We start from the raw sequence: 17,369 nt of genomic DNA, 5'->3' as shown, positions 1-17,369 counted from the left end.
GATGGAGTTGGGGTTTGAATCCTAATAGTTAGCTCCAGAGGCCATTACCGGATAGTGACTGGAAAAGGCAGCAAATATTCTTCTTCTTGAATAGACGAGAAAAGTGAAACCAAGAAGCCGAGTAATTTACAGTCACTCGGGTAAGGGGCAGAATAAAGGCGGAATTCCTGCTCTGGAAGCCACAAGGCTTCTCTCTCCAAGGGACTAAGTGTCCTGAGTCTCTTTTCCGTATCCCACTCGCTTATACAGGCCCAACGGTAGTGGGCCAGCCCAGAATTTCTAAACCCTTTTTTGTGGTTAACTCTCTCCATACGGCAGGGTAACTATGGGACAAGTGGAAAGGGGAGGCACTCTCTCCCCTTTAGATGTGACCTCCCAGTTTCCAAGACCACCAACCCGGAGGCGTAAGATCGAGACGTGAGTCTGGGAATTTTCTCAGCCGAGGTTAGAAGCGGGAGAGTGAGGTGGGGAAGGGGCTGGGCGGCGCTGGGCCGCCCAGGAACACAGAGGATCCTATTTCTTTCAATCCGCCAATCCCGAACGCGGGAGGGCGTGGTCATACCTGGGAGGCGTGGCCGGACGGCGGAGGGGCGGTGGCGTCCCAGGGCGAGGCGCTGACGTGAGTTCGGCGCACCTGGGTCGGGCAGGTAAGGGCCGGTGCGGGACGCGGAGCGGAGCTCCAAGGCTCTACCTGCGCGAAGCCAGGTGACCGATCAAGGAGAGCGGTGGCGTCGGGAGATCTTTACTGGGGACGTGGTTCGGAGGGACGTCCGCTTCTTGTCGCCGGACTGAGAAAAGGTGAGGACGCTAACTTCTGAACACTAGCTTTGGAAGGGGTGGGGGTGGGGTTTGGGGACACACCCGCCCCAGAGTTTGTGCGGTCAGGAACCCTGCTTGAGAACATCTGTTTGTTTGGGGGAGACCTTCTGGGGCTGGGTGCCTGTCGCCCTGCTTTAGGTAGCTTCTGGGCGGTCCTAGCCCTGGAGCACGCGGGTCCCCTCCCGACCCCACACTTCTCTCTACTCTCTTTCCCTCCCTGCCCTACCGGAGTGTGCCTATCTCGGCCTCTACCCACCCACCACAGGATAGAGCTACGGCGCCTCCGCCCCTCCGGTCTTACCAGCTCGCTGGGCCGCTGGCCCGAGTCCCAAAGAGGGGATTTCCTAGGCCTGCGGGCCTTTGGTCCTGGTAGATGTTTGGGGAAATGGGGATGGGGCGGCCAGGATTTTAGCCAGTTTGTTTTTTCTCCTTGAATTTGTTTGGCAGTCAGGCCCCTACTTGGGGCCTGGAAGACACCCATGGATTTCCAAGTAGGCAAGCTTGGTGTTGGGGAGGGTGGCGCTGGGTGTGGTCGCTCTGGGGGTGAGGCCCTCTTCGCCTGAAGGGGATGGAGGGTGGCTGTGGGAAAATGGAGAAAGTCTCCCAGCCCTGACTGGAAAGGAGGCCCAGGGTGCCACTCTTTACACGGAGCCTGCTTTGTAGTAAAAGGGTCATCTCTGTCCCAACCCTGCTTTCCTAGTGGATATCAAAAGTGGAATCCAGGGAAGGGAGAAGGAGAAGGTGCTCCAGTAGGAGTTAGTGAAGGCTAGTGCTGACCCAGGAGAGTAGTTTAGGGTTAGATGTGTGCATAATGCATGACAGCAGCTCCCAATACCCTGTAGCTCCCTCTCACCGGCCCCCAACTTAAATCCAGCAGGGAAGAAGGGCATGGGAATAACGGGGGGAGGCACAGAATTTACCCCTAAGCAGGGCTAAACTAAATGGAGGGAAGGTTGGGGAACTTGGAAGATGGCCTTCAGTTCCCTGAAGGAACTATCTGGCAAGTGTGTTCTACTCTAAGCCAAACCACTGGCCCAATCTCGAAGCTCGGCTTTGGGGTAGTGGTGCTCCTGGAAACTAGTCTGGGCAGGGGCTGCAACTAGTGGGGGTGGGGGGTGTTTATAGAGGACCTGCTCCCTGGAATGGGTGTGTGAGAGAGGACGGTTATGCCTTGGAGAGGTTGAAAGATCCCTGCTTAGTGCCCAGTGTGAGGGGAGTGGACAGGTTAGCATCTTTTTTCTTTGGCTGGGTATGTACCTGTTGGAGACACAGGCTTTGAATTTCACTGTGATGGCAGCTAGAGATACCAGGGCTGAGTCCAGCTAGGCCAAGGTTCTGTGGGCATTGGGGTGATGTGAGTGTTTTGAACGAGAACTCTGATTTAGGTGTGTTTGGGGGTGGGTGTCATGGAGTCTCCTCCCTAACCACTTCCTTGGCCCTTCATGCTGCTGGGATCTTGTCAATATTTTGGTTTACTTTCGTAGTGTGCAGAAGGAGGGACTTGGAAGGCAGGGTGTTGTGGCAGGATGCAGTACTGTGGTGTACTCTGACTCAGGAGTATTGGGTCCAAGCCCCAGATGAAGCAGTTTTCTGTGTCTCAGCCCAGCTATAAAATGGGGATAATAATAGAACTACTTCCAGATCATGAGGATGAAATCATACATGTTAAATGAAAGTGCATGTAAAAAACTGTAAAGCCTATGTAGGTATGAAGGACTGTTGGTATCATTGTCTCAGCAGCTATGAAGATGAAAAGATGAAGGGCATCATCTCTTATACCTTCCAATGGCCAAGAAAGGTCTTAGCTTCCTGTGGTTAAAAGAAATACTATGTGTAGGTTTTTTTCACTTTTTAAAAAAGATTTATTTATTTATTTGACTGAGAGAGAGAGAGAGAGGGAGCACAAGCAGGGGGAGCAGCAGGCAGAGGGAGAAGCAGGTTCCCGCTGAGCTGAGAGCCCTATGTGGGGCTCCACCTGAGGACCCTGGCATCGAGACCTGAGCTGAAGGCAGACACTTAACTGACTGAGACACCCAGGTGCCTCGATTTTCTTTTTATTTTATAATAAATCGAAGCATGTCATTGTAGGAAAATGTCAATCATACACAAAAGTATATAGATATGTATAAAATTCACCCATAATCCTATCACTAGGTAACCATTTTGGATGTCTTGTTACATTGGTGTATTTCTTTTACTTTTTTAAAAAAGATTTTATTTGTTTATTTGACAGAGAACAAAAGTAGGCAGAGAGGGAGGCAGTGGGGGGGCGGGGGAGGGAAGCAGGGTCCCTGCTGAGCAGAGAGCCCAATGTGGGGCTCGATCTGAGGACCCTGAGATCATGACCTGAGCTGAAGGCAGAAGCTTTAACCCACTGAGCCTCCCAGGCGCCCTTTCTTTTCCTTCCTTTAAATCATCTGTGTGTACGTGCATATGTATGCAAGTGCATGTTATACTACAGGATGGAGAGAATACTATGTAGTCAATATTGTATGCTGTATTTTCTCCCTTAACTTCATGTTGTAAACATTTCCCCAAATCCAATAAAAATTCTTCAGACACCCCGTTGTTAATGGTTGCTTAATAGTGCAGCCTGTGAATATGTAATTAGCCATTTTCCTCTGTTATTTTGGTTGCTTCCAACTTTTCCCTCTCTGCCACTTTTTAGAGCCCTAGGTACTGGGTGGCAGGTGGGGGAGATCTTGGCTGACTCTTTTTTGACTGAGGTGGAGAAGGTTAGCAGCGATGCAGGTGGGGCATGAAGGAAGGCAGGCTGGGGCGGGGTTGTTCATGTGCAGTGCCATCTTGAGAGAAGGCTGAGAACCCAGGACTCTGGATCTTAACAATCAGTCTCTATGACATTACTTTTTCCCTATCACTATGTGCAGGGTCCTGCGTTGACTTGGTTGCTTTAATTTTCTCTTGATGAGTTGTTGATCAACTAAGATAAACGCTTTTCTTCAAAGTCCATGGTCCGTCTAGAACTGATTTCACATGTCTGACAAGCGTAGACACAGGACTTACGGGTGCTGCAATAGAAATTCTCAAATGTCCCTCACGAGGCTGACCAGTGTGCTGTCCATTTCCCCATTCGTCCTTCCCTTGTTCCATCCCCTTTCCAGTAGGCTGGGACCGAGGAGGAGAACTTGTCCTAAGAATATGCATTCTCTCCTCCTTACAAGGTAAATGTTTTCCCCCTGGTTTGATGGCTTGACTTGCTGCCCTACAAAACAACCTGAACAAGGCCAAGAACATGGGGTCGGGGGACAGTTGAATACCACACGCCAACCTGACCTGCCCACTCCAAGCTGTGCTCCCAGGGGGAAGGTTTCAGTTGCAGGACTTGTTAACTGGGTCAGAAGGCTCAGGTGAGAGCAGGTTCTGCCTTGCTCTTAAAGTGCCAGAAGCCAGCTTGAGTTGGGTTTGGGTTTTCCCTGCTTGTTGGGAGTCTGGCTGGAGAAGGAAGTGGTGTTCGGGGCCACCCCCTCAGCTAAGCTCCTGTGAGTGGGAGCCTTTAGCTGACTCAACTGGTTTGGCTTCTGAACTGTGATGCAGGTGGGGACCTTCCTGGGTGTGAAGGTGACTTATTTATCTTCTTTCCTCAGGCCGTTGTGGGGCTTGAGCAGTTCCAGTGTGGATTTCTTCAGGGAGTCTGACGAAAGCCATGTGCTTTCTAACCGACATAGTGCTGGACACAGTAGCTGATGGACATGTATTCGCTGAGGGAAGGGGATTTTGCAGACCTCACCTGAAGTAAAAACAAAGTAAAAGGAGAACACACAGACACAAAAATACCTAAAAACAACATCCCTGGCAAACAATTCTCTAGGGACCAGTTTTTCCTAAAGGCACCCAGCGTGGGCAGGCCTTTGTTTCCTGCTGTGAGTGCGGGCTGGTGCCGAATGTTATCTGCCGAGCCCGTGTATTTTTATGAGGATCAATTGCAGACTTTACCCAGGCTGCCTCCTGCAACCCATGAGTTCACTCTAGCCTCTGTGGGGAGATAAACAGACCCAGGTGGAAGAGGCCATCTGAGCAGAGCCGAGCATGTCTTATGGTTGTTTTTAGCAGTCTAGGGTGAAGAGCTGTAGCACTTGATTATTCTTGGGCTCCTGGACTTTTCCAGACTCAGGTGTGAGAAGGGTCCTCAGAGCCTTTGTCTCCCATGTTCCCAAGTCTTCTCCCAGCCACTGGATTGTCCTGTGCATAACGAACTTGGGACCCCTTTTTCTTGATTACAGAGTCTTTGGCTAGCCCAGAGGAAGGAGAGCTGACTCGAGGCCCAGCTCTTTGGATCCCCGTGGATACACTGCCGGCTCATCTCTGTAAGTGAGGACTTTGGAACCAGGACCCACCCCTTGCCTCCTAGCCCCTCACCATGGTGCTGTCATTTCTTATTAAAATATTCCTGATCGTGTTGAGTTGTCTTGTCTAAAAAGAAGGTGTGCTTCAAATTCTCGCCCTTATCTTTGCAGTTTCCATAACTTTTTTTCTCCTGTCTCCTGAGATGAGATTGAAGAGAGCAATTTCGCTTCTCTTCCAAAGCCCTTGGTTCTTCAGGAAGGACTGTGTTCCAGCAGGGATGACATCATCTTTTTTTATTTTCCTGCTTCAGGATTTAAATAGGAGAAATGTGATCTACTTACATGATAAGTCTGATTTGGCTAGAACATGAAGTATAAATGGCTTTGGAATAAGAATCAAAAGAACCTTTTAACCTCTTTTCTTTTCTTCCCCACCTGGCACAGTCTATTCCCATATTTAGTTTCTTTGCTGTAATCTAATGAAACTGTAGCTCTATCATACGGGAACAGTGGCTGGGAAAATTTCCCAGAGGCTGGCCTAATTCTCCTGCTCTCCCTACTCTCTACCCTCCCTCCCCCCACCCCTAGATCATGGCCCTCCACCCCCGCAGAGTTCGGCTGAAGCCCTGGCTGGTGGCCCAGGTGGATAGTGGCCTATACCCCGGGCTCATCTGGCTACACAGGGACTCCAAACGCTTCCAGATTCCCTGGAAACATGCCACCCGGCATAGCCCTCAACAAGAGGAGGAAAATACCATTTTCAAGGTAAAGGGCTTCTTCCACCATCTGACTTAAAATGCTTTCCAGTTCTGTCAGAGCTTTCTGAGTTTTTTGGTTGTTGTTTTGTTCTGTTTTCTATTTTGGCACGAGGAGTACACTAGATCCCAAATGCTGATGCATCAGAGAGAATGTTTATGAAGGGGGTGCCCAAACTTAGGCACAGTAATTTCTCTTGCTGGGGCACGTCTGTGATGTTTGAGGGTGTTTATTCTTTCCCACTGGCTGAAGGTACTCAACTCATATCCCAAAAGATCCCAGGTGCAGTTGGTAAAACTGCAAGTGATTGTGTTGGTGAGGTTGTTCCAAAAGTTCCCGAGGGCCAGCAAATGACCCTTGCTCTTCATGCACTCAGGGCTCTGGCTATGAAGAGAGGTGCTTGGGCCTGGGAATGACTCTCCAGACCAGCACAGAACTACTGAGTGTTGGCAGCCTCCTAATGTAGCCTGTAGGATGGATGTAGAGGGTCTTCTGCATGGTGTTCTTTTGATATTAAAATACCTTGCCCTGTCCATACCTCTGCTTATAAAAATTAATGGTGATTTAGTACAGGTTTTTCTTCTACAAGTGTGTTTTCTTAAATAAAAAATAGCTCTGATGTGAGCATTGTTTTACTTAACGGAAAACAAGATTTAATCACACGGCATTTTACAAAATTCAGTGAAGCCGAAGCTTGGCTTAAGGCAGAAGTAGGTGGGAAGCTGGTCACGGGAAGGGGTGGAATGTGGTTTATAATTCCAGACCCTGTGCCTTTGCTTCAGGCCAACTTCTCTGTGCTGGTCAGCCTTCCATTTCGTGAGTTGCTTTAGTTCCTGCATCTCCAAGACACGGAGGAGTGAGTTTAGCTTTTACTTCCTCTATAAGCTGGAAGTCAGAAGTGAAATCCAGTCCCTACCCTGGGCCTCTCAAGATTGACGCCCCAGTTCTTGCTGAGATTGGATTAGAAGATGTGGGCTCACCCCTCAAAGGAGAGCCGTCCTAGAGATGTTTTGCACCCAACTCTGTTATATCAGGTGTAGACACGAGAGGCAGAGGGAAAATTGGCCTGAAAGCACTTAGAAGGAAAGTAAATGAGTGCTTTTAATTTAAAAAATGATAGGGAAAGACATCTGTAAACCAGCCCCAATTACTGAAGTTGGCACTGGGAGGGAATGGGCCTGCCTCAGCCCAGCCGGCCTCTGGCTGTGGCCATGGTCTGAAGCTGCATTTGCTGTTGGTGACTGAGGGTGGCTGGCCATGGGGGAAGAGGCTCTTTCCTGAAAGCCCCACTCATGAGAGTGGTCTGCATGCTCAGGGCTTGAGAAAAACATGGCTGCAGGAAGCTTGTCTTGCTTATGTCTGTATCTCTGTTTGCAGAATGCTAAGGGAGGGCCTTAGAAGTCAGGAGCAGAGTGAGGGCACTTTCACAGATCCCAAGTTCTGACAGGCCTTGGGCAGGATTTGTGGGAGCAGGAAGGAGGCAGGGGGCCACTAGCATTGAACGGGTGCCTGCTCTGTATCCCTTGTCCATTGTCTCATTTAATTCTTAGCAACTGTGTAAGGGAGGTATTACCCAGTGTTGTAGATGCAGAGGCTGAGTCTCTGAGGGGCTAAATAACTTGCCCAAATCACACAGCTAGTGAGGGGTGTGGTCAGGATTTGAACCCAAGCCTGTCTACTCCCCCATTACCATCTACCCCACTCTGACCAGGAATTGGAAGGCCTGGTTTCAGATCCTACTATCAGTTGCATGTATGGTCTTGAACACATCACATAATCTCTTTGGGCTTTAGCTTCCCCTTCAGTAAAATGGGGGATGAAACCAGTCTTGCCTGCCTCACAGGATTGTTATGAGAATTGAGTGAAATAATGTATAGGGAGGGACTAGTGAATTACCAATTAAAATACAGAGGTTACTTCCATTTCTGGAAGAGAAGTAGTAGGGACCTGCACAGTGACCTGAGTGTCAGAAGCAAGACCCAGAATGGGTTGAGTATGTCCTATTTAGAAGTCACTACGATTGCCATGGGGTGGGTAGCCCTGCTGCTGCATCATCCTCTGAGTGGGCCCAGAGGAGGAATGACTGTGTTGTGAGCCAGAAGGCTGGGGCTGTGGTTCTGGCTTAGTCTGGCTGCTCTCCATGGAGGAGCAGGGATTTAAGGAGTCACAGAAATATTTAGACCTGAGCCAAAGTCAGCATAGCCCAAGCCGGCTGGGCGGGGCCAGAGCAGGAGTGGGTACCGGGGATCAAATAAACGGCAGGGAAGATGTGGTGAGCCTGCAGTCAGGTACCACCAGGCACAACTAGAGACGTGCTTCTCAGATACTGCGGACCAGTGATATCAACATCCCCTGTAGGGAGCTGGATGGAATGGGGCCAGCACAGCCATCTGGGGCAGCACCCATTTCTCAGACCTCCACATTCTGTACTGCAGAACTACACTGCAGGTGCTCGAGTCTGAGGACATGATAAGAAGTGAGTCTGGATTAGAAGAGGAGGACTGAAATTCATTTTGGAAGAAACTTCCTGATGATTGTCAGGGTCTGGGGCAGGGAGTGACTGAAGGAGATCAGAGATCTCAAAGGACGGGGCAGAAAATTTCCATTTCAGCTTGAGGTCAGAAGCAGAGGCAAGGAGTTGGAACTGGACATGAGCCCGGTCCATTTCCACAAGTTGGGGTGTGCTTCCTGGTCTTGAGGTCTCTGCTAATGACATCCCCCTTTTCTGCATCAGAAGGTAACATCCTGAAGAAAGCATAGAGCTCTGAGAGTATGTTAGTAGTGGGGGAGAGTGGATAGCCCATGAGTGGAAACTCACATGCCTCTGGACCCAGAAATGGAGAACCAGTGAGGAGGAGCCAAAGCGGTTTTACCTCATACCTGGTGTTTGCAGCAAAGTATTTCCAATGAAGTGGGACTTTGAGGAACTAGGGAAGGGCAAAGGGTGTGGGACCAGTCCAATGAGGCCCTCCGCCTCCAGCTGGACTCTCAGACAGTGCTGCCTTGCCCTCCAACAGGCTATTATTCCTAAAGGCACTTGTTTTCTACAATTATTTATGCATCAGACTGAAGAATGTAGGGGGAGGGAATGGCAAGGCCGAACTCTTCATATCACATGGCGCCTCCCTTTGTTGTCTTATAAAAGTAATTAATGTCAAAAACAAATAAGGCCCCCAAAATTGACCTGAAATCCTGCTATCCAAACTTACCATTAGCATTTTGGGGTATACAGCAGACGCTTGAACAACATGGGTTGGAACTGCATGGGTCCACTTATTTATTTATTTATTTATTCATTTAAATTTATTTATTTATTTATTTATTTACTTACTTAAATAATCTCTATACTCAACACGGGGCCCAAACTCATGACCTGGAGATCAAGAACTGCGTGCTTTTCTAACTGAGCCAACCAGACACCCCTGCACACGTCCACTTACATGCAGATTTTCTTTCAATAAATACAGTACTATAAATTATATTTTCTCTTCCTTATGACTTTCTTAATAGCATTTCCTTTTCTCTAGCTTGCTTTATTATAAGAATATAGTCTATAGTATAAAAAATATGTATTAATCAGCTGTTACCAGTAAGATAGTTCAGTTTTGGGGAGTCAAAAATTAAATATGTGGATTTTTGACGGTGCAGAGGGTCAGTTTTCCTGACCCCTGTATTGTTCAAGGGTGAACTGTATTTTTTCCAGGCTCTTCTTTATTTCTAACCCTTATTATAGCCACTCTTGACAGGTGGTGCTGGCACCAACAGTTGAGATAAGGCTCCTCCTTTCAAAAGATTATGTTTGCATATGGCTTAATGTCCCTCTGGCTCTGCCTGGCCAGGGCCTGAGGGTGGGGCTTCCTGCTGTAGGCTCTGTAAGTGGGGGATGGGGATGGCGGGGCAGTCAGGCCCGGGGGGGGGGTGGGGTGGGGGGGGGGAGGTGGTGGTGGGGCTGGGGGGGTGGGGAATGTGCTCTTGTGTATGAGAGAGGGTGAACACATTTGGCAGTATTTCTGGGCAGTGGCAGGCATTCACTGTGGTTTCCTGTTCCTCAGGCCTGGGCTGTGGAGACAGGGAAGTACCAGGAAGGGGTGGATGACCCTGACCCAGCTAAATGGAAGGCCCAGCTCCGCTGTGCTCTCAACAAGAGCAGGGAATTCAACCTGATGTACGATGGCACCAAGGAGGTACCCATGAACCCGGTGAAGATATACCAAGTGTGTGACATCCCGCAGCCTCAGGGATCAATCATTAACCCAGGTGAGGCCCCAGCTGCTGGCAGGACAGGTGGACAGTAAGCCAGGTTCTGGGCTGGACTCTTTTAAGAGATAGTTGACTTGAACATCACTTACAAAGTTTAGTTACAAAGCAAGAAAGCCTTTCTCTCGGAAGGACCTGGAGAACAAAAGATATGTCAGCGAATCTTGTTCACTTAGGGGAATAGCCTGACTGTTTAAAAGAATGAGAAAGTAGGGGGAGGATAGAGACCTACTGTAGGAAGAGCTTCCCTTGGGACTCAACACTGAGAGGAGAGGTCAGGTGGTTTTGAAGATGGAGGAATTAAAACTTAGGAGGTTTGAGTTCTGAACCTGGCTCTTATCACTTTCCTCCTTATGGGACATGGAATCTAGTCATTTGACCTTTGATCCTCAGTTTCTTCAGTGGTAAAATCTGGGCTCTCATCTTTCCTGCCTACCTCAAAGACTATTGTAAGACTCAATTGACATGACATTTTAAAGCTATTAAGTTCCCTTTGCAAATGTTGGATGAGTGATTATTTAATTTGTAGGATACTTTTCCTAAGAGAATACCACCCGATCCTCCTGCTTACCCAGTGCTTTGGAATTACGGAGAGCCGGGTGATTTAGACTTGTTCTCCAATGGATCTAGTGAGGCCCTGCCAAGAGGGAAGGGTCTGTCCTCACATTAAGCTTACAAAGGGGAGAAGTTGGTGTCCTTGAGTCCTTAAAAGGGAAGCTAGTGTGTAGCAAGAGGTTTAAAGGTGGGAATTAAGAGATTTCTAAGAAAGGGGATAAGGTCTGCAGCTCCTGGGTAGGGGAGAAGAGAGCTTACATTAGAGCTCAGTAGGAGGAGTTAGAGCCAGAGGTTAATACACCTTTGGTTCCCACTCTTTTTGGCTAGGGCATTGGGGGTGCATGTTGAGCCCTGGGTGCCTCTGTACTAATAATACCTAGCATATACAGCAGATCAGCTATAAGGATGACAGTGCAACCCCAGCAGCTCGCTCGTGGGCTGACGTGTCTGTTTCTCGGTTAGGATCCACTGGATCTGCTCCTTGGGATGAGAAGGATAATGATGTAGATGAAGATGATGAAGAAGATGAGCTTGATCAGTCACAGCACCATGTTCCCATCCAGGACACTTTCCCCTTCCTGAATATCAATGGTGAGTGGGGATGGTCAGTGGTGGTACAGAAGAATGAAGAGGGTGGAGTAGGCTTTGACTTAACAACTACTGACTCCTCAGCCCCCGCTGCACTGGGAGCAGTGATGAGGCCTTGTGCCCAAGCTGCTGGTCTACTAACAAGTAGGGGCCGTAGACAGGGGAGCTCTGCTGGCCCAGTTATCCCAGTGGGCAGCTTCCAGGCATAGAGAACATCTTCGGAATCTTACAGATAATTCAGAGAAATTAAATAAATTCATTCTCAGTCCCACATAAAAATACATCAGTTGTTATAAATTTCGCTGATTTCCTTGAAGCCAAGTGTAGATATCATTTTGGCGAATTATATGCAAAGTCTTCCACTATTTCCCTTGATATAAATTTTGTGTCACTTTCTTAGCGGGGTCTACTCTGCTAAGGCTATGTCCTGGGAAACTTGTGGTTTCTACAATACTTGGCTTTGATAGAATTTATCTGCAAGAGACTTTTTGCTTCTTTTATGCTCTTTTTGAATTCAGCTTCCCAGGAAAAATGAGTTGAGGGGTTAGAAGGTCACTGTAATAGAGCAGGTACTGACTCTTCCATTGCACATTCTGAGGATGCTCAAATACAAGGTGAAGTGCTCTTCCGCATCTTCACTTGAACTGTCTACTGACATGCTCCTAGTCTAATGTCATGCACTAGTTGAGTTGAGAAGCTCATCACCCCATTTCTAGTTCCATCTGGCTGCTGTGGGTCAAATGAGATACTCAGGCCACTTAGAAAATTTTATCAGAATGATTCCTTTGGGAGTTTGGAGTCCCCTACTTTAGGTGATTCCCTTACCTTTAAGAATTGGGAAATAACTCTTATTTTCTGTCCACCTCCTTCACTTAACCTGCTATTTATATCTTTACGACCAAGGGATGAGTACAGAAAATTATCATTGAGCTCTCTCAGGTCAATATTGTCATATGCTACAGTCCTACTTAGTGATTTGAGTTGGATATCTGGAAATATGAGATCCATTCCCAAATCCTTGGCTGATTCATCCTGTTATTTTCACCCCTTAAAAGGGTGCAACCTATTTCCAGGACCCTGATTTCATATTTATGTTCATATTTTACCAAAGCAAATGTTTTTTGGCCTTATGTTAGGAGTTTCTTTGGAACATTTTTGGGAAGATGTGGGACATCTATTTAAAAAGTAGGGGCGCCTGGGTGGCTCAGTTGGTTGGGCGTCCCACTCTTGATTTCAACTCAGGTCATGATCTCAGGGTCTTGGGATCCAGCCCCAAGTTGGGCTCCCTGCTCAGGGGGCAGTCTGCTTGAGGATTCACTCTCTCTCTTTCTCTTTGCCCCTCCCCTCGTTTGTGCACATGCTGTTTCTCAAATAAATAAAATAAATCTTTAAAAATAAAAAATAAAAACAAAAAAGTAAAATGGGTACATTGATTTAATCAGACTTTTGCACAAACGGTCAAAGAAACATTACTTCTATGATTTCAGAGCTCTTGGGGCAGAGGAAGAAGAATTGTTGAAGAATAGATGCGTAAGAGGTGAGGCTAGGAGGAGAAATCTCTAGACTTTGGGGTGAACCAACTTTGAGAATAGCAAGAAAATAGGATGCGTATTTCATTTTCTTTCCTAAAAGCTATAATTGGATACTTTTGAATAAATATGGGTCTTACATGTTTTAAAATTCATAATGGTACCAAAAGGTTTTCCTTCCTTTCTGTCTCTGACCCCCTGTTTGGTTTCCCTGGAAGAAACTGATCCTTTTAGATTTTTGGATATCCTTCCAGATGTTTTGTGCATGTAAAAGTATTTGTGTTTATTTATTTTATTTTTCTTTTGAAAAGATTTTGTTTGTTTATTTGATGGAGAAACACAGTGAAGGAGGGAACACAAGCAGGGGGAGCGGGAGAGGGAGAAGCAGGCTCCCCAAGGGGCAGGGAGCCCGATGTAGGGCTTGATCCCAGGACCCTGGGATCATGACCGGAACCGAAGGCAGACACTTAACTGACCGAGCCACCCAGGCGCCCCAGTATTTGTTTGTTTTTAATGGCATTTCTATATACCCAAAGCTAATCAACTAATTCAGTTGAGTTCATTTTATAGAAGAGCTCATTTTGTAGAAGACAGCTAACTTCTATGTAATTGCTGGGGTGAAAATCTGCAACAGGGAACCTTTCATTCATGCTCATTCTAATTTAACCCCAGAGAATACTCATATGTTTGGTTATCTTCAGCAAATGCACGTTTTCAGAACTATGAGTTTATGGGAGAATTAATATGATTAGGAAGTAGAAGCAGGGGAACTGTATCTCTTTGTGTGTCAGGTATGGAAATCATTGATGGGCTGCCACATGGAGTCATAGTCCAGTGTTTGACTCTTGTCTGTCAGCCTTGTTAGGTTTTAAAGCCTCAAGCCAGGTGATGTACAAACATGGTGCCCCTGCCTGCTCACCCACATCTTTCTGTTCTAGGTTCTCCCATGGCACCAGCCAGTGTGGGCAACTGCAGCCCTGAAGCAGTGTGGCCCAAAACTGAGCCTCTGGAAATAGATGTACCCCAGGCACCTATACAGCCCTTCTACAGCTCTCCAGAGCTGTGGATCAGCTCTCTCCCAAGTAAGTGAGACTTGATCTTTCTGGCTGGGTCTTCAGCTCCTATTATAGTCCCTTTCTTGCCCCACCTTCTGCCTCCATTTCTTTGCCATATATAGAATAGCTACCTGTCCTATAGGCAGCCTCTGTCTGGTTCCTGACTGGCTGATGAGTCATCAGGGAAGAAGTAAAGAAACATTAGTTCATATCTACCTGCCCATGGGGATGCTCTGATTGGTTGCAGCTCAGGGTTACTCACCTGTTAGGTGAGTGGAAAGCCTGGGTTCATCAGTTTGTCTAGGGGATCTGGGCATAAGGCCAGTTGAGGGACAGGAAAATTAATGGCCATGGATTTGATCAAGAAGGTTCTTGGATTTTGAGGGGCTTTTGGAAGGGAGAAAATCTTTCTGAATTGAACACAAATTGATCTCAATGAAGAACCAGTGTCACTGCCCCATCTCCCTTTCACGGTATGCATGGTGGTAGTGAGGATGGGGTGGAGGGTAGGAATGTGAGGGCTAGTATTTGGTCCAAGAGAGTAATAGCTTTGATAAGACCTGTAAGGTTCAATGGAGGCTTGATGAGGGAAAATTTACTTTGCCATGAGCTGTGTGTCCTTTTATGGGAAGTTGTTAGAACAGATCCACAGAGTGTGCTCATGTGTGTAATTTTCAGAAAGACAAGATGGCTTGGTATTTTCTTATTCTTCTGATTTCTTTTAAAATGAGCCAAAAATGAGACACAAACTAGATAACCTTAGTTTTTAGCTGCTTCCATGTCCACTGATGTGAACACTTCAGTCAGTATAAATGAGGAGACTGAACCCAGAAGTTTGCTTGGAGAAATTCTAGCCCTTAGGGTGTAATGATTAAACAGAGATAGTATACATGGACCTTGAACTATCTGCTTTTAAGGTAGTCTTTTGACTGAATAGTACAGGGATAGGTTGATGTCTTCCTTTGTTGCAGGAAGGATAACTGTGGTGGTGACCTTCCTGAATGCTGGTCGAAAGGTGGCTTGATCTTAATGGACTTGGATGAGTCCCAGGCAGAGCATTAGAGCAGGACTCTCACTGTACTCTCTCACCTTGCAGTGACTGACTTGGACATCAAGTTTCAGTACCGTGGGAAGGAATATGGGCAGACCATGACCGTGAGCAACCCCCAGGGCTGCCGGCTCTTCTATGGGGACCTGGGTCCCATGCCTGACCAAGAGGAACTCTTTGGTCCCGTCAGTCTGGAGCAGGTGAAGTTCCCAGGTCCAGAGCACATCACCAATGAGAAGCAGAAGCTGTTTACCAGTAAGCTGCTAGACGTCATGGACAGAGGACTGATCCTGGAGGTCAGCGGTCATGCCATTTATGCCATCAGGCTGTGCCAGTGCAAAGTATACTGGTCTGGGCCATGTGCCCCATCGCTTGTTGCCCCCAACCTGATTGAGAGACAAAAGAAGGTCAAACTATTTTGCCTGGAAACGTTCCTTAGTGGTAAGTCTTTCTTCAGAAGGTTGGTGGTTTTCCACCTTCCCAACCCCCTTTCCTGGCTCTTCGGGTATCTTAAAAAACTCCTGGAGGAAGTAAAGGTAGAAGAGAACCTTAGTTCTGAGATGAAAGTGACCTGGGCGACAAAGAAGGGCATTTCACTCCAAAGCTATGTACTTGGAAGCTAATTTTAGTTTGGTTGTGGCTCCTTTAGTGGCGGAAGAGGGAGACAGCCTTGTTACTGCTGCCAGATGCCGCCACTGCCACCTTCACTTTGGAAGTTGACTTCATCATAATCAGCAAAACATACTCTTCCCATTTGGGAAATACCAAGTGGCAAATTCAAGCAAATAGATTTAGGGAGAACACTGAGATGTGGATTTTACAATAAAATTTGAACTCCAGGTCTAGTTCAGTGATATCTTTGGAACCCTCAGAAATGATAAAAGTGTTCTTATTTGTGTTGTCCACAATGGCCCACATGGGGCAACTGAGCACATAAATGTGACTCATATGGCTAAGGAACTACTTAATTTTAATTAACTTAAATGTAATAGCCACATGTGGCTAGTGACCACTAAATTGGGCAGCCCAGAAGATGGTATTTTATGGAGTGGATATGGAATGGCCAAGTACACCAAGCTTGCTCTTCCACCTTCTACAGATCTCATTGCCCACCAGAAAGGACAGATAGAGAAGCAGCCACCATTTGAGATCTACTTATGCTTTGGGGAAGAATGGCCAGATGGGAAACCCCTGGAAAGGAAACTCATCTTGGTTCAGGTGAGGATATAAGGTTATGTCAACAATTCTTTGCCTTTTTACCAGTGCTTTAGCCCCAGGACTAGAGTTGTGCTGAGCAAAGATCCATCAGCCTATGTATGCTTTAATCCCATCAAATAGAATAGCAGACTCAAGTTTTGTTTATTGTAAGAATCAAGTAGGTCCTACCAAAGTAGGACCAAGCTGGAGCACACAGGTCCTCAAAATGGATGACTGGTTTAGTGAAGACCTTACCTTGCATTCTTTTACTGACATTAGAGTCTTGCTGAAACCTAACAGGATATGGTCCTTTCTAGCTCTTTTAGAAAGACCTTTTGGGTTACTTTTAAGAGTGTAACCTTATTCTGGTAAGTGGCAGCAAATCCACTTGGGTTTGGTCCCTGGATTTGTAAAAAAGATAGTCAATAGATGAAATGTGGGTAAGAGACTTCCTAAATAAGCAGCTGTTTATTTCGGCATGTGATGTAATGAAACATATAGGTTCTTTACCTTCATTTGAACCAAGTTCTAGAGTGAGCCTTAGCAAGATGGTCTAGAGAGAAGAAGGCATACACTCTATCATAAGGGGTGGCGGCTTTCCCAGGGCCTCACTGGTCCTTTCTATCATTTTGAGTCCCTCCTGCTGTTTAAAAATACCTTCTCTTCAGTGGATACTTGTGTGTTCTGTGTCCTGAACAGGTCATTCCAGTGGTAGCTCGGATGATCTACGAGATGTTTTCTGGTGATTTTACACGGTCCTTTGACAGTGGCAGTGTCCGCCTGCAGATCTCAACTCCAGACATCAAAGATAACATCGTTGCTCAACTGAAGCAGCTGTACCGCATCCTCCAAACCCAAGAAAGCTGGCAGCCCATGCAGCCCGCCCCCAGCATGCAACTCCCCCCTGCCCTGCCAGCCCAGTAATCATGAATGCCATCTTTTTTACAATATTGTACATAGCGGTATTTTTTATTATTCAGATTTAACCAGCTTTTGAACCTCTTCTTTCTAACAATGTTAGTGGCCTCCGATTCTCCACAGTATGCCTGGCTTTTAAAGTTGATTTAATTTATGGAAAAAAATCACCTTTCAGAGTCCCCATTTCTTTTTGAAACCTCCCAGTGTTAGTATAATGTAGTAGAGGGAGATTTGGCCTAGGACTCTGGACACCAGCATCCTAGCTGCAGCTCTGCTTCAGTGACCTTGAACTACCAAGTCATTTAACTCTAGGCTTCAGATTCATTACTGTAAAACGAAAGGG

The 17,369-nt window shown here is 46.9% G+C and overlaps 1 protein-coding gene across 2 annotated transcripts; it reads left to right on the top strand.

The window, feature by feature from the left end:
- The first annotated feature begins 598 nt into the window (after positions 1–598).
- Positions 599–17,098, top strand: IRF6 (interferon regulatory factor 6). Of its 2 annotated transcripts, none has more exons than XM_080824382.1 (9): positions 599–798; positions 5,061–5,144; positions 5,712–5,888; positions 9,932–10,136; positions 11,154–11,282; positions 13,747–13,890; positions 14,960–15,352; positions 16,011–16,129; positions 16,808–17,098. In XM_080824382.1, exons 3-9 carry the CDS (start codon positions 5,715–5,717, stop codon positions 17,030–17,032), a joined length of 1,389 nt encoding a protein of 462 aa, XP_080680508.1. In that variant the 5' UTR covers positions 599–798; positions 5,061–5,144; positions 5,712–5,714; the 3' UTR covers positions 17,033–17,098. The 2 variants fall into 2 exon arrangements, with proteins under 2 accessions (XP_080680508.1, XP_080680509.1); XM_080824383.1 differs by lacking the exon at positions 599–798 and adding an exon at positions 4,835–4,951.
- The last annotated feature ends 271 nt before the right edge of the window (positions 17,099–17,369 follow it).

This window comes from Martes martes, assembly GCF_963455335.1.
Source record: "Martes martes genome assembly, chromosome: 15".
Lineage (NCBI taxonomy): Eukaryota > Metazoa > Chordata > Mammalia > Carnivora > Mustelidae > Martes > Martes martes.
This window is presented reverse-complemented; position numbering and strand designations above follow the sequence as displayed.

What these genes read in the sequence shown, in the direction of transcription:
- IRF6 (XM_080824382.1), top strand. Translation starts at nt 5,715, where the DNA reads ATGGCCCTCCACCCCCGCAGAGTTCGGCTGAAGCCCTGGCTGGTGGCC. An exon ending in GGGATCAATCATTAACCCAG is followed by an intron (nt 10,137 to 11,153) that starts GTGAGGCCCCAG and finishes TTTCTCGGTTAG; the next exon opens with GATCCACTGGATCTGCTCCT. An exon ending in GTGGATCAGCTCTCTCCCAA is followed by an intron (nt 13,891 to 14,959) that starts GTAAGTGAGACT and finishes CTCACCTTGCAG; the next exon opens with TGACTGACTTGGACATCAAG.